Source organism: Clytia hemisphaerica, unplaced genomic scaffold (genome assembly GCF_902728285.1).
Source record: "Clytia hemisphaerica strain Z4C2 unplaced genomic scaffold, Clytia hemisphaerica genome assembly, whole genome shotgun sequence".
NCBI lineage: Eukaryota > Metazoa > Cnidaria > Hydrozoa > Leptothecata > Clytiidae > Clytia > Clytia hemisphaerica.
In genome coordinates, this window is record NW_027103829.1 from 1,061,800 (window position 1) to 1,073,870 (window position 12,071).

A 12,071-nucleotide genomic window follows, 5' to 3' on the forward strand; every position below is an offset into this window, starting at 1 on the left:
AGAATAGAAGTGTGGACAAATGAAACGGTGTGAAAAGGGTACGATTAAAATAGAACTTAGTAATTACTAAAGATTTTAATGTAGTCGACAACTAAGTAAGCTTTTAAAGGACGAAAAAATATGACAAAACAAAGTGCTTGATTAACTCAATGTAATCAAAGTTACTCTAAGTTTAGACACTTGAAACACTTTAATCACTCTGACAAACTCTGACAAATTATTAAAAATGGTAGCATTAGATTGGTGAAAAGTGTTTCAAGCAAAGAAACAGGCCCGGCGGAACAACCGTAAAAGTGGGGAGGTTGAAGGCTCAAAATGAGATAAAATTCTCTAGGATTTTGAGAAAGAAATCTCATTTGCTCAAAGTGGGGGAGAATGAAGTCTCCCCAATCTCCTCGCTTCCGCTGGGCCTAAGAAATGAACGTGTAGGTTGAACTTCTGTGGAATATAAATGATAATATAATTTCTAAAACTAGATGAATCCAGGAGGATTTTGCTAATCGACTACTTTCAACTATTTGTTAATTTTCGCTTTTTGGAATCAATGTCGTTCGTTGCAGCGATTTTCCGTGCAAAGTTTCCTAATCTAGATTTTGACTAATTTTGTGTCGACTAGCAAAAGTGAATTTTATAATGCATAACCAAAAATAATCCAATAATACTAAAATCATAAAGATTAATTTCATAAAATTTTATTTACATTTATTTTATACAAGAAATCTTTGATGTTGGAGTAACAAAATACTCGGAAATATATTTACAAGACTCGAGGTGTCCGAACAAAATGAACCTCAAATTTTTACCGGACGTCTTTAGATATTTACAATGATTTGTTTATCTAAATTACTTTACTTGAATTTGAATGTATAAACTGTTTTGGAAGCTCTGCTCAAGTAGGCTGCTTTAACAACTTTTACCAATGTGTACTGTATAAAAAAATAAAGTAACCGAACAATTTTACTGTGTTTTGACCTAGGTGAACTAAGTTTATTGAGTTTCTGGAAGAATTGGTACTCCGGAAGGTCTAATTTTTCCCTGGACAATATATCCTCTGGGCCCATGTAAAAATTTTTTTATGGAAAAACTTTTCAAGGGTGGGGCCCCAGGGGCTACCCAAAAAGAAATATCACCATCAAAAATTTGAGCTGGTCATTAAAACAAACAAAACAGGAATATTTCCAATATAGTTTTGTTTTGTGCGAACATATTGTACTTGTTGTTAACTGTTTTGTATATCGAAACACTTGAGAATATCCTTCCTAAGGCCAGCCATGTACTTTGATACCAATTTCCACTATCAAAATATAATTCCGCATGTATAAACATATTTTAAGTCAAGACCATGGGAAAAGTAACACAAAGGTTTGATCAACGTTCAAATCAGGCTCTCGAAATGACGTGGACAAAGCTATAGACGTACTATTGGCATTAAATTTATTTTCTCAGCAAACAATATCTTTAATAGATATTTTTATGTTTTGAAAAAAACTTGAGCTGGCTCCACTAGTGAGTGAGGATCGTAAATTTATAACCACCATGCATTGTCATGTAGTGTCTCTGTTTTAGACAATTATAAGACTCTTGGAAGTTCAACTCCGTCTACTTGACTTCTCAAAAACATTTGTAAGGCTCTCAAGATTGAAATAACGTTGTGTACAAACTGGGAGATGCGAATGTAATTCTTAGCTTTAATTTTGGGTATCATTTTAAACTTTGTAAGACATTACCTATTTTGATCAACAAAAAATGCGAGAAAAAATTAAAATTGCCATAAAAGAGCAATAGTTAACCCAACAACTCATCAACAACACGGAACAAGATCATTCAAAAAGATTTAGCCAACGATTTTCCTTCCATACATAATTTACAAAATCTTGGATGATCTGGGTCCAACTCTCGAGGACATTTTTGTCGACGACTTTCTTGTGATATTGAGCTTAACCAGTTTTGAACTCGTCCTTCCGACTTACTCAAAAACCCGTTTGGTAAAATCGGGCAAATCGGATTCGAAGGTGACGAAGAACGGGATCGCCTCATGAACCCGGTATTTTTCCTCAGGATTGGTGCTGTAAAAAGTTCGTCTAAATGTGTTTTTTTGGAACTATTACTACTCTCAGACACAGCTCTTTCAACGTATTGTTCAAAAGTACGTGGTGTGAATAGGGCATTACGGTGCCCATTCATTATTGGTGGTAAAGCACTATTTACATGTTTCGAAGATTTCAAGAAGTTCATACTTGCGTTTTGGTGTTTCAGGTTGTTATGTGTACTGATCTCCATACATTCTTGATCAGGCAAGTCTACACCACCGTTTACAATACCATTCATGTTTAGCATACTATGGTCTTGAGGCGCTGGCAACTTTGAATGTTCTCTTGGATTACATTGACTTTCATCGTCCGAGGTTAGATACAGATCAGCTTTGTTGATCATATTATTACAATGGGTTGGTAAGACTATTAAAGTGTCGTTACTGTAGCTCATTGAACTGCTTGACGGTATAGACTCGCTTATCCCAATATCATTTATCATTGGTACGAAATTTGAGTTGGGTTGTAGAGGCGATCGAAAATTGTTTGTTTTTATTTGGTGTGATGTCTGTGGCATGTTTTGTACAGGTGGAGGTGAACGTGGGTTGTTATGTGAAGGTGGAGGGGCGCGTGGCGTAAATTGGGGTGGGGAAATTCTCGGAGGTGGAGGAGAGGATGATTCTACTTTGAATCTTTTTTCAGCTATCATTGGCTCTTCAGGAGATTTGGAAAGTTGTGGTAAAAAGCCTGATTTAGATGATCGGCCGCTTTTTAAACTCCGAATTCCAATACTCTGAGGTCTGGATGAAGCTAGAGATATTCGTCTTTGTCGGTTGATCTTATCGGCTGCCGTTAGTTTATGTGTTTTGATCCATTGATGTTGAAGAAGCTGGCTCGAAGATGCTCGATTCTCTTCCGTTTTCGCTAAACACGAATCTATGAAGCTTTTTGCCTCCTCGGGAACTTCATTCCAATACTAAAACAAAATAAATGATTTTCTTTTCATTTAAACACATAATTTCTTGCTGAATATAGCATTTGGAACAGAGCAGCAGCTTGTAAAAGATACAAGTTTTAAGTCGTTCTATACTGAAGAAAGAAACTAATCAGGGCAGAAGCTAATCGAGGGAAATTTCAGCTGTAGCTGAGCTTTTTAGTTGACGCAAAAAAACTCAAGTTCATTCACTCAGGTTGTCTACGTAGTAAGTTTTAAGTATCTTTCTTTATATTGTAGTGAGGAAACAGAGAGAAAAGTGTCGAGAAAAAAGCTATGTCTGTCTAGTTTAGGCAACAAGGCTAGCCAAACATAAGAGAAAAATATGAAATGTCACGGGAAGAGCCTAGAGTTCAAGTAGTTTATTTATGGGAGAGAAGAGACAATGTGCCTTGCGCCCGCCTTATATACCATACAGTCTGAAAAGGATTATATCTCAGTGTCGCGTTTTTTACAGACAAAAACATATTGATTTATGAGTGCGCATGTCTGGTTGGTCTATTTCCGCATTCAGCAAGAAAAATATAGCATGTTCTAAAATCACAAAGTGGGTATGCTAAATAGTTTGATATCAGGCTATGACCTTTCTGTCTAGAATGAAAAAAGGGAGACCTCTGCTAATAACGAAAGCTTGGCAAGAGTCCAAAATAATTTTTTTTTTCAAAGGTGATTGTAAAGCCGGTCGGCACTCTCATGTGATGACACTTCTTGAGAAAAATTTCTTTCTCTCTCTTTTTCTAATCTGAAGGCTTTTGATCCTCACTTTTTGTAAACATTGGCATTCTAGACAAGAAGGTAAACAAAAATGACACACTTGGACTAGTTTCTACCCTAATTAGTCGCAAAAATGTTGGAAAAAAGTTGAATCTCTCAACAAGTCATAACATGTTTTAGAACTTTTGCTACTTTGTATGCGCCTGTCTCACTGCCCCCGTGGAAATTAAATTTCCTGATTGGAATCACGGATAAAGTACCATTTAGGGTGAAGAAATTAAATAAAAATACTATTGTTTTCTTTGATATTTTATAGGGATGGATACTTTTCCCTGATATTCCAATATTTTTCAGAAAGGAAATACAAATTTAGAACTGGAATATAGTGAGTGAAATGAAATTTCTGGGTATTTTTTCACAATTTCTACAATTCTCCAGTGGGAATTGGTATAATTTTTGTCAATTTAAGAGAACTGACGTTTTACCATATATGCTACAAAATTAGGGACGAAACTTGCTATAACCTAACGGTATCAACCGCAACGTTCGACTAGAATTCATACTTCCGTTACCAGGGGGTACTTAAAACCTTTGAATGGATAATTTCCTGACCATTGAGAAAGCTCTAATATTAAATATGAAACTAGTGCTAGTTTCCTGACTCAAAAATTTCCTTTTTTACTTAATTAAGTCACTTAGAGCTCAATCGTGATGGAACTATAAGAAAATTTAAGTTTATTAACATATAATTTCCACCTCTGTTCAGTGAGTGGCAGCACTAGCGCACCTCCTCGACAACGGCATCGCATTGAAACAAGCACAGGACAACTAGGTAAAATTGAAGAACTAAGCGACCAAATTCACACTCCCTTCTCACAGACCCACTGGAAAAATTGGGGAAAATATCGTCCCCAGTGGAAAATTTTACTCTTAGATTTGTTGTCCCCGCTAAAAATCATCAGATAAGTCAATCCTCACTGCAAATTATTGTGTTATTTTTTGCACCCCCACTGAATTTTCTGGCTCGAAAACAATCGAATTCAAATCCCCAGTCATAAGTATTTTACCCACACTGGCAAAAAAAATCCCACCGGGTCTGTGAGACAGGGGTGTAAATCCCACTCGGAGATTCATAAAATGAAAAAAGGTATTCAATGGGACTACTGCATTTGATAGATACTTAAAGTGTATAGTAGAGAAGCTCAAATTCCAATCCTCAAAGTCACAATGAAGTGATCTTGTGTTAAATAAAAAAGATGGCAGTGAAAGGGATCACCAGTCGAAACATGAAAGAAGAAAAATTCTGTCATCTTCTTGAAGGGGTTTCTCACGAGGAGTTTTGATGACTAATATAAATTTTTTTGTAACTACCCTGTTGGCGGTCCTCATGCACACTTGATACACCATTTGTTCTTGTCAATACATATTGAACCTTGTATGGATAGATCTCTTTATGACAAAATAGGTTTTTACGTGAAAGAAGTATTTTTTGTGAGTTTTTGACACCCTCTCCACTTTCTCTCACAATAAACAACTATTTGAGAGATTCGTGACGTTTTATTGAAAATGGAGTGAGAGATTCAATAGGGAGTGAGTGACATTGCTTCTTGCGTAGGAGTTGTTGTTGTTGTACTACTCGCGTATTTTTCCTTCTCCTAATCTCCCTTTTCATCAACAAACAAATAACGCGTAACTCACACTCTAATTAGCGTATAAATCATAACAGCTTCCGAAAAACCATTTTCATATGCAACCAGGGCGGAAAATTTCCACGAAACACAAAAACACGTCTAGTCGAGCCGTTATCAGTCCATTTATTTAATTTGATCTTATTTTCAGGCAAAAAATATATGAAAAATTTTGAATCAGCCTTAGCTTAGCTCCGAGCCTGGAGTTCCTTATTTTTCCATAGAATCTCAGCCTCAAAGTTCCTTATCGAGTTCCTTATTTTCTTAGCTACTAAAATTGGATTTGCTAAGTATGTAGCTTAAGTATAAGTATAACAATGGACTATAGTATGGGAAAAGACGTCTATCGAATGTTGTTTCGTCAATATTTTGTCATATTTTTATTTAGGCTTTTGTAAGTTCATTGCGGTTAATTCTCTGTTCTTTAACTATACCCCTGTGTTGCAGACCCACTGGGAACCCACCCCTACTGGAAAGATTGACAATAATTTCATCTCCATTCGAAATTCAATGTTTAAGAATTGCACGTCAAAATCATTGTGGCACTGATTTTTTTAACCTTGGAACAAAGGAATTTCTATTCCCATTGGGATTTCAATAGGAATGAAAGTTCCACCGGGGCTGTGAGACAAGGGGTTCTTAACTTGTTTTCTTATTCTCATTTTCTTGGTTCAACTTACGAAAAACTGTAGCCAATACCAACCATCTCCGGACTGACGTTAATTTTGCAAGATACTGACATTCTGAGATCTGGAGGGAACTGGAAATCTATAATTTATCTCAAAGATCTCAAATCTCAAATTTTCCTAAAAGAAAAGTATCACCGAGAAAAACATAGTGAAATACCGTAGGTTGGATATAGAATACAGACTCACGAAACATTGTGTGTGGTATTTAGAGTGTGTACTGGAGAGAGAATAAGAGCAGAAGAAAAATGAAGTGTGAGACAAATGTATACGAATACTAACAAAACATGTCAGATTCGTATTGTTGAGTTTTCGTGTAATTTTTTCTATCAAAACATCACAGAACCATTTTGTAACGAAAAATTATATAATTTTGTTTGTTTATGACTGCTGCATGCAACAAAATACTCTAAATTGAACGTAAGAGAGGTGCGTTTTCGTGCCTGATTTGCCACACGCAGCAATGTATAATATTGTTGAGGAATATTTATTGAGCTAAAAACACCCCTTTGTCAAAGTGTTCAAAGATTCGATGTGACCCCATATCACTGGAAAACTTGGTCAAAATTTCTTGCTCGGTGGAAAAATAAACTTGTTTTCGCTCCCATTCGAAATTCAATACGAAAAATTGCATTCCAAAGCTTTTTTTGAGCCCAATTGGGATTTCGATAGAAATTTCCATTCCCGCAGTTAGTATTAACTGAAGGAGCTCGATGCTTGTTCGAGTTAAGAAGACAGATTCGAGTTAAAGAAGCCTTTTTAACTTGAATACACTCTTTTCTAAAAGAACAATGATGTAATGATGCAGACATTAGGCTTTAAATTTTCATTTAATTTCAGATACGCAATTATACGCGCAAACAGATTCATGGAAGAAAGAAATTACTAGATCAGGATTTAATATAAATGAAACAAGACTGTAATCAAAACATTATAGATTTTGAGTGTCAGATTGTCAAAAACATCCTAGACCAAGAAAAGACAGAAAAGGTGAGTTGGTCTAGAAGGGAACTCAGGAAGTATAAATATGTATGGTTTAGCCGGGGAAACTGGTGAAGCAGCTGAGAGAAGAATAACAAAGTTCGTCGCTAAATTTCCGTCATCTGAATATCCGTCAAATAGTTAAAAAAAGTCCGTCATTTTCAGTCCATGATATATTGCAAGGCTGCCGAAAGCTAGCTCAAAAATTCATAAATATCGAGATCGTTTTTGCATCATTTTGAAATGACGATGGAAGGATTTGTTTTTGGATGCTTCTACTAGCCAAGTAAATAAACCAAAAGGGTCTAGCAAATCATTTGCCAACATTAATATGAGATAAATTAAGAATTCTATAAGAAAAACAAGACTATATTGTTTTGGTTTTATAAAAATAATTTTATAAGAACAATGAGGCTCAAAATACTCCTAATAAGTAGGGCAATTCCGAGCCTAGATTGACGGAAATTGAATGTAAAAGTTTTGAAATTGTGCGCGATGACTAAAAAAACCTCAGTTTCTCTCTTAGCATAAGAACACAAAAGGAACCATAAGAACAGCCGAGGCTTAACAAAAGTTTACTGATTCTTACAAAAAAAGAGTATATGGTCCAAGTGTTTATGTGTGTGTGGGGGTATAGGAATGAACAGTAAAAAGTCTTTTTCTGAAGAGGCTCCTTTACTATTTATGTTGGCAAAAGACCACTAAATCAGTTTAAAGTTTCATCATTGTGAAATAAAGAAGATACACGTTTTTTTATAGGAACATCCAACATTTTTGAAGCCTTTGGATGTTCTTAATCTTTTTGAGTTTTAAGCCAAAAAATATTCTTAACATGCTCTTAATTTCACCATTTTGTGAGTATTTTGGTCCATTTTCCTAAGAAATTAGGGGCTTTAGAGTCCGCAAAGCCTTAAAATGTTCTTAACTTGTTCTTAAGATTTTGGCAATCGAAGCCTTATGTTCTTACATAGTTTGTTCTTATAAATAAAACGTGTACTTGTCTATGTTTAGGACGTTATTCCTTACGATGCACGGTCAGATCATGTTTTGGCAGCAAAGTCTGCAAATTGTTTAAACATGACTTTAAATTCTAAAAAACACAAGATTATCCTGAACGGCCAAGTATTTTTCATTTTGTATCAAGTTGGCTGCCAGAAACAGAAATTGTTTCAACATGAGTTTGCATAGGCTTTTAGTTAGATTCATTGTCATAAACAAGAATTGAATTCCTTAAACGTTAGATAAAATTGAGTGGTTTTCAATAACAAATATATTGCCAGTTGGAGCAGTTCGAAATTGAAGTAGTGTACTTTTGATCCTTCAGCAAAAATTCAACTTTCCGATCTTTTAATCCAACATCCCTGTGTCACAGACCCACCGGAAAGTTCAGCCAAGATTTCGAGCCCGGTGTGTCCCACTACGTGTGTAAACTAAAATAAAAATGTTCTTATTTCATTCATAAAGGACTCTCAGATGTTATTGATCTGAATATCGTAAAGTGTCAACCCTCTAATTATGAAAACTATACAGGGCAGTTTTCATTAATATCCCGCAATTGAAGTATATTAACGTCAATTTTCTTTCTTAGTTATACCGAAAATGCAGGATGTTCCTAGACTGTATACAAATCTGAAAGTTCTATGGAAAAAATCAGTCCAAGATCCAAGAAGATTTCACCTTCAGTGGGAGTAATCACTCCCCCCCCGCCCCGGACAAAAGCAGTACTAAGAATGACAAGAAATTTTACACTTTCTAAAAGAGAGATTCTTGTCTCATTAAAGCAGTACTAGTAAAAAAACATTCATCGAAAAGAAAGGCCCAAGGGAGATTTTTACAGACCAGAGAAACATGAGAGAGATATGATATTCAATATCTTATTTTTAGATGCCCTTTCGTGATTTTATTCCTGATATGACATTCTAGAGGAAATAAAATTCTTTAATATTTGGGACTAAAATGAATTGCCTTCAATTAACTCTTTCCTCTAATCTCCAAATTTTGAATTTGTTTACAAATTTTTGAAGAGGGTTATACTCTCTACCAGAATATTTACGAAGGTCTTGCTCTTACAAAATATTCTCGAAGATTACACCTTCACAAGGTCTCATATTAAATGCCCAAATTAACGTTATCAAAAAGGATCAGTAATTGACAAGCCTGGCAAAGCTTTGAACATTTAACGAGACCTTCGACCTTATGTGAACGATGAAAACAGGCAAGACAGTACTTGAAAATCAAAGCACGTCAGAGAAGAAATTGAAATCGAAAAACATTGTTGTCAAGACCGGAAAAAAAGGTCAATACAGACTTGAAATTCAACGAAAAATTGATGTTATCAAGCTCCAAAGTATGGCCAATCAGTAAGCGATAGGAATGAGCCAAGGAATGTATATATTCTCTAGGTTTCCAACACCAAACAGATCCAAAGTATATCGCTGACTACAATCCGTGCCATAATATATTTGCACTTTTGGCTAATTTACCATTTTTCGAAAATTGAAGTTCGAGCGAGAATGTCAATTTCAGGCCCTCAACTTGATTTCATCGATTATTTCGATCTGGGAGGGATTTATTGGTTTCTAGGCTATATTTCAAGCCCTACTAGACCATTTTTAAACTTTTGGATCCTCAGATCCTAAGGTCCTAAGTCTTAAGTCTAGCGTTAAAACTCAGAGTTAAAACTCTACCCTTCGAACCTACTTTAGAGCACTTACAAATCGATTGTGGTTTCAAAACACCCCGGTGAATTTCCCTTTTGTGCTAAGTATTTTGTCCCTGATTGTAGTAAGCGCTAGAAATGAGCCAGGGGATTGTATATATTCTCTTTGTTTTCAACATCAAATAGATCATTTTTAAATGTAGAGTATATTCAACATAATAAAAAGATTTGACCTGAATATTCAGAAAAATAATGTGAATACGATCCCCAATCGAAACTGAAAGTGGATCCATTTCAGATATAATTCTCGTAATATTTCCCATCCATGGTCTAGATCAAACCTTCTTCCAAGTAACCTACGCATCGAATATTGCACGCGATTTTTGCTCTGTATTCTTCATGTTCATGACGTAATCTTTTCTACGGAAACACATGAAAAACACTGGCTGTTTCCCACTGCAGTTTCATTGTTTAAATTCAACACTGGTGGCAAGCGTTCAGTGTTTTTTGGGTGTTTCCGTATAAAAGATTACGTCATGAATATCAAGAATCATATATCGAGGGAATGACCTCAAATGTGGATTTGACAAATATACTGTCCACTTTTTCTCTTGATCCTCTCTGATTATTGAGCACAAATCTGAGAGACATTAAGTAACCTTTTATAATTCTATACTATCCCCTTTGTCGCAGCTGGATGCTTTACCTTTGCACTTACGGTGGCTTTGCAACACAGAACACAACGACCTCAATTTTGTAGAGGTAAGATTCGAACTGACAAAGTATGATTTAGTATGTAGATTAACTAAAAGAAACTCAATAGAGCGTAAAATATTTAGTCGAGAAAGCTGTGAGATAGAAATCTTCCACGGTACCATGTTTCAGTACTTTTTGTTGTAAAAGAAAAGCTCCCTACCTGCTCTGAGAAACTGTGTGGTTCTGTGGCAATCTTGTCTCTGAGTTCCAATCCAGTCCATGGTAAGTGTCCAGAGAGCATGAAATAAACCAGACAACCCAACGCCCAAACATCCACTTTATTCGTATACTGTTGCTTACAAATAAGCTCTGGACTCAGGTATTCCGGTGTTCCACAAAACGTATGTAAGACCGAGTCTCGACCCCTTAAAGATGCAAATCCAAAGTCAGATATAACGACTCGAGAGGGTCCAGGACTATGGTAAAGTACATTTTCAGCCTTTAAATCACGGTGCGTAATACCAGCTGTTTCATGAAGGTACGCTAAAGCATCAGTGATCATTTGCGTGACACGACGTGCTTCCGTGACTGTTAAACGTCTTCCGTTACTGAAGTTATCTCTTATACGTTCAAACAAATCACCCCCTGTTGCTAAATCCATTATAATAAAAGCACATACTGGAGTACTGATGATATCATGCAGTTTTATAATATTTGGATGGCTAACATTACGTAATGCTTTAGCCTCGAATACAAACATATCCCTTACGTTCTCGTTTTTGATTTGTATCCGTTTAATAGCATACGGCATTTTCGTTTTCTTGTCCTCAGCTTTGAAGACATCACTGAATGAACCAGCGCCAATGTGGAGTTTTACGTAATAAGCTTCCAATACTCTTTTGTTTACAATAAGAGTCGATTTGGGAAAATCACAAAACTCAATATCAACAACTTTACCATCTTGGCTTTTGATTTTACAGTCTTTTGAATTCGGGCACCCCATAATCGAGTTTGAAGTAATCCCTTTCGAATGAATTTACGAGCATACAAATTTCTCGAAAAGTTTCAACCATATGTAAATATAGTAACAATATTAACCAATCGTGTTCAAGTTAGATATCAATTATATAACCAATAAGCGTACCGTTCTCAAAAGAATCGAACCAATGAAATTCAAGTTCGAATATCAATATCCAATTAGAATTCTTTATTTTTAATACTAAAAACCAATTAAAATTTTATTAAATATTTGAAAAATCTGTGGAAACTAAAAAAAACAACAACATCGAAATAGAATGCTGATAACAAAATGAACAGATCTCAAACTGCGTTACATTTCAATCACATGTTTTTTTGATTCGCATTACATTACACATATCTCATGCAAACATAACAAACTCTATCAAATCTCATACTCCCCTACTTTTCTATACTGTAGTAAGACAAATAAAAATCAACTCAATGTTATGATATCTCTCCCTCTCTTGCAAGCTACCTCTCTAACTATATCTTTATCCCTTTTGTTTTTGAATAAATAAATGTTTTTCTTTTAAATCAAAACAACATACAGACTAGAGTCCAGTTCTTTTTTGACCTAGTTTGCATTCGCTTTTATAGAAAAGA

At 35.3% G+C, this 12,071-nt stretch overlaps 1 protein-coding gene across 1 annotated transcript; it reads right to left on the reverse strand.

Annotated features, from left to right (window-relative positions):
- Positions 1-1,160: 1,160 nt before the first annotated feature.
- Positions 1,161-11,663, reverse strand: LOC136806820 (uncharacterized). The gene is made up of 2 exons (XM_067063400.1): positions 10,669-11,663; positions 1,161-3,006 (listed from the first exon to the last, which is right to left on the reverse strand). Exons 1-2 carry the CDS (start codon positions 11,449-11,451, stop codon positions 1,825-1,827), a joined length of 1,965 nt encoding a protein of 654 aa, XP_066919501.1. The 5' UTR covers positions 11,452-11,663; the 3' UTR covers positions 1,161-1,824.
- Between the last annotated feature and the right edge of the window lie 408 nt (positions 11,664-12,071).

What these genes read in the sequence shown, in the direction of transcription:
- LOC136806820 (XM_067063400.1), bottom strand. Translation starts at nt 11,451, where the DNA reads ATGGGGTGCCCGAATTCAAAAGACTGTAAAATCAAAAGCCAAGATGGT. An exon ending in CACACAGTTTCTCAGAGCAG is followed by an intron (nt 3,007 to 10,668) that starts GTAGGGAGCTTT and finishes ATTTTGTTTTAG; the next exon opens with TATTGGAATGAAGTTCCCGA.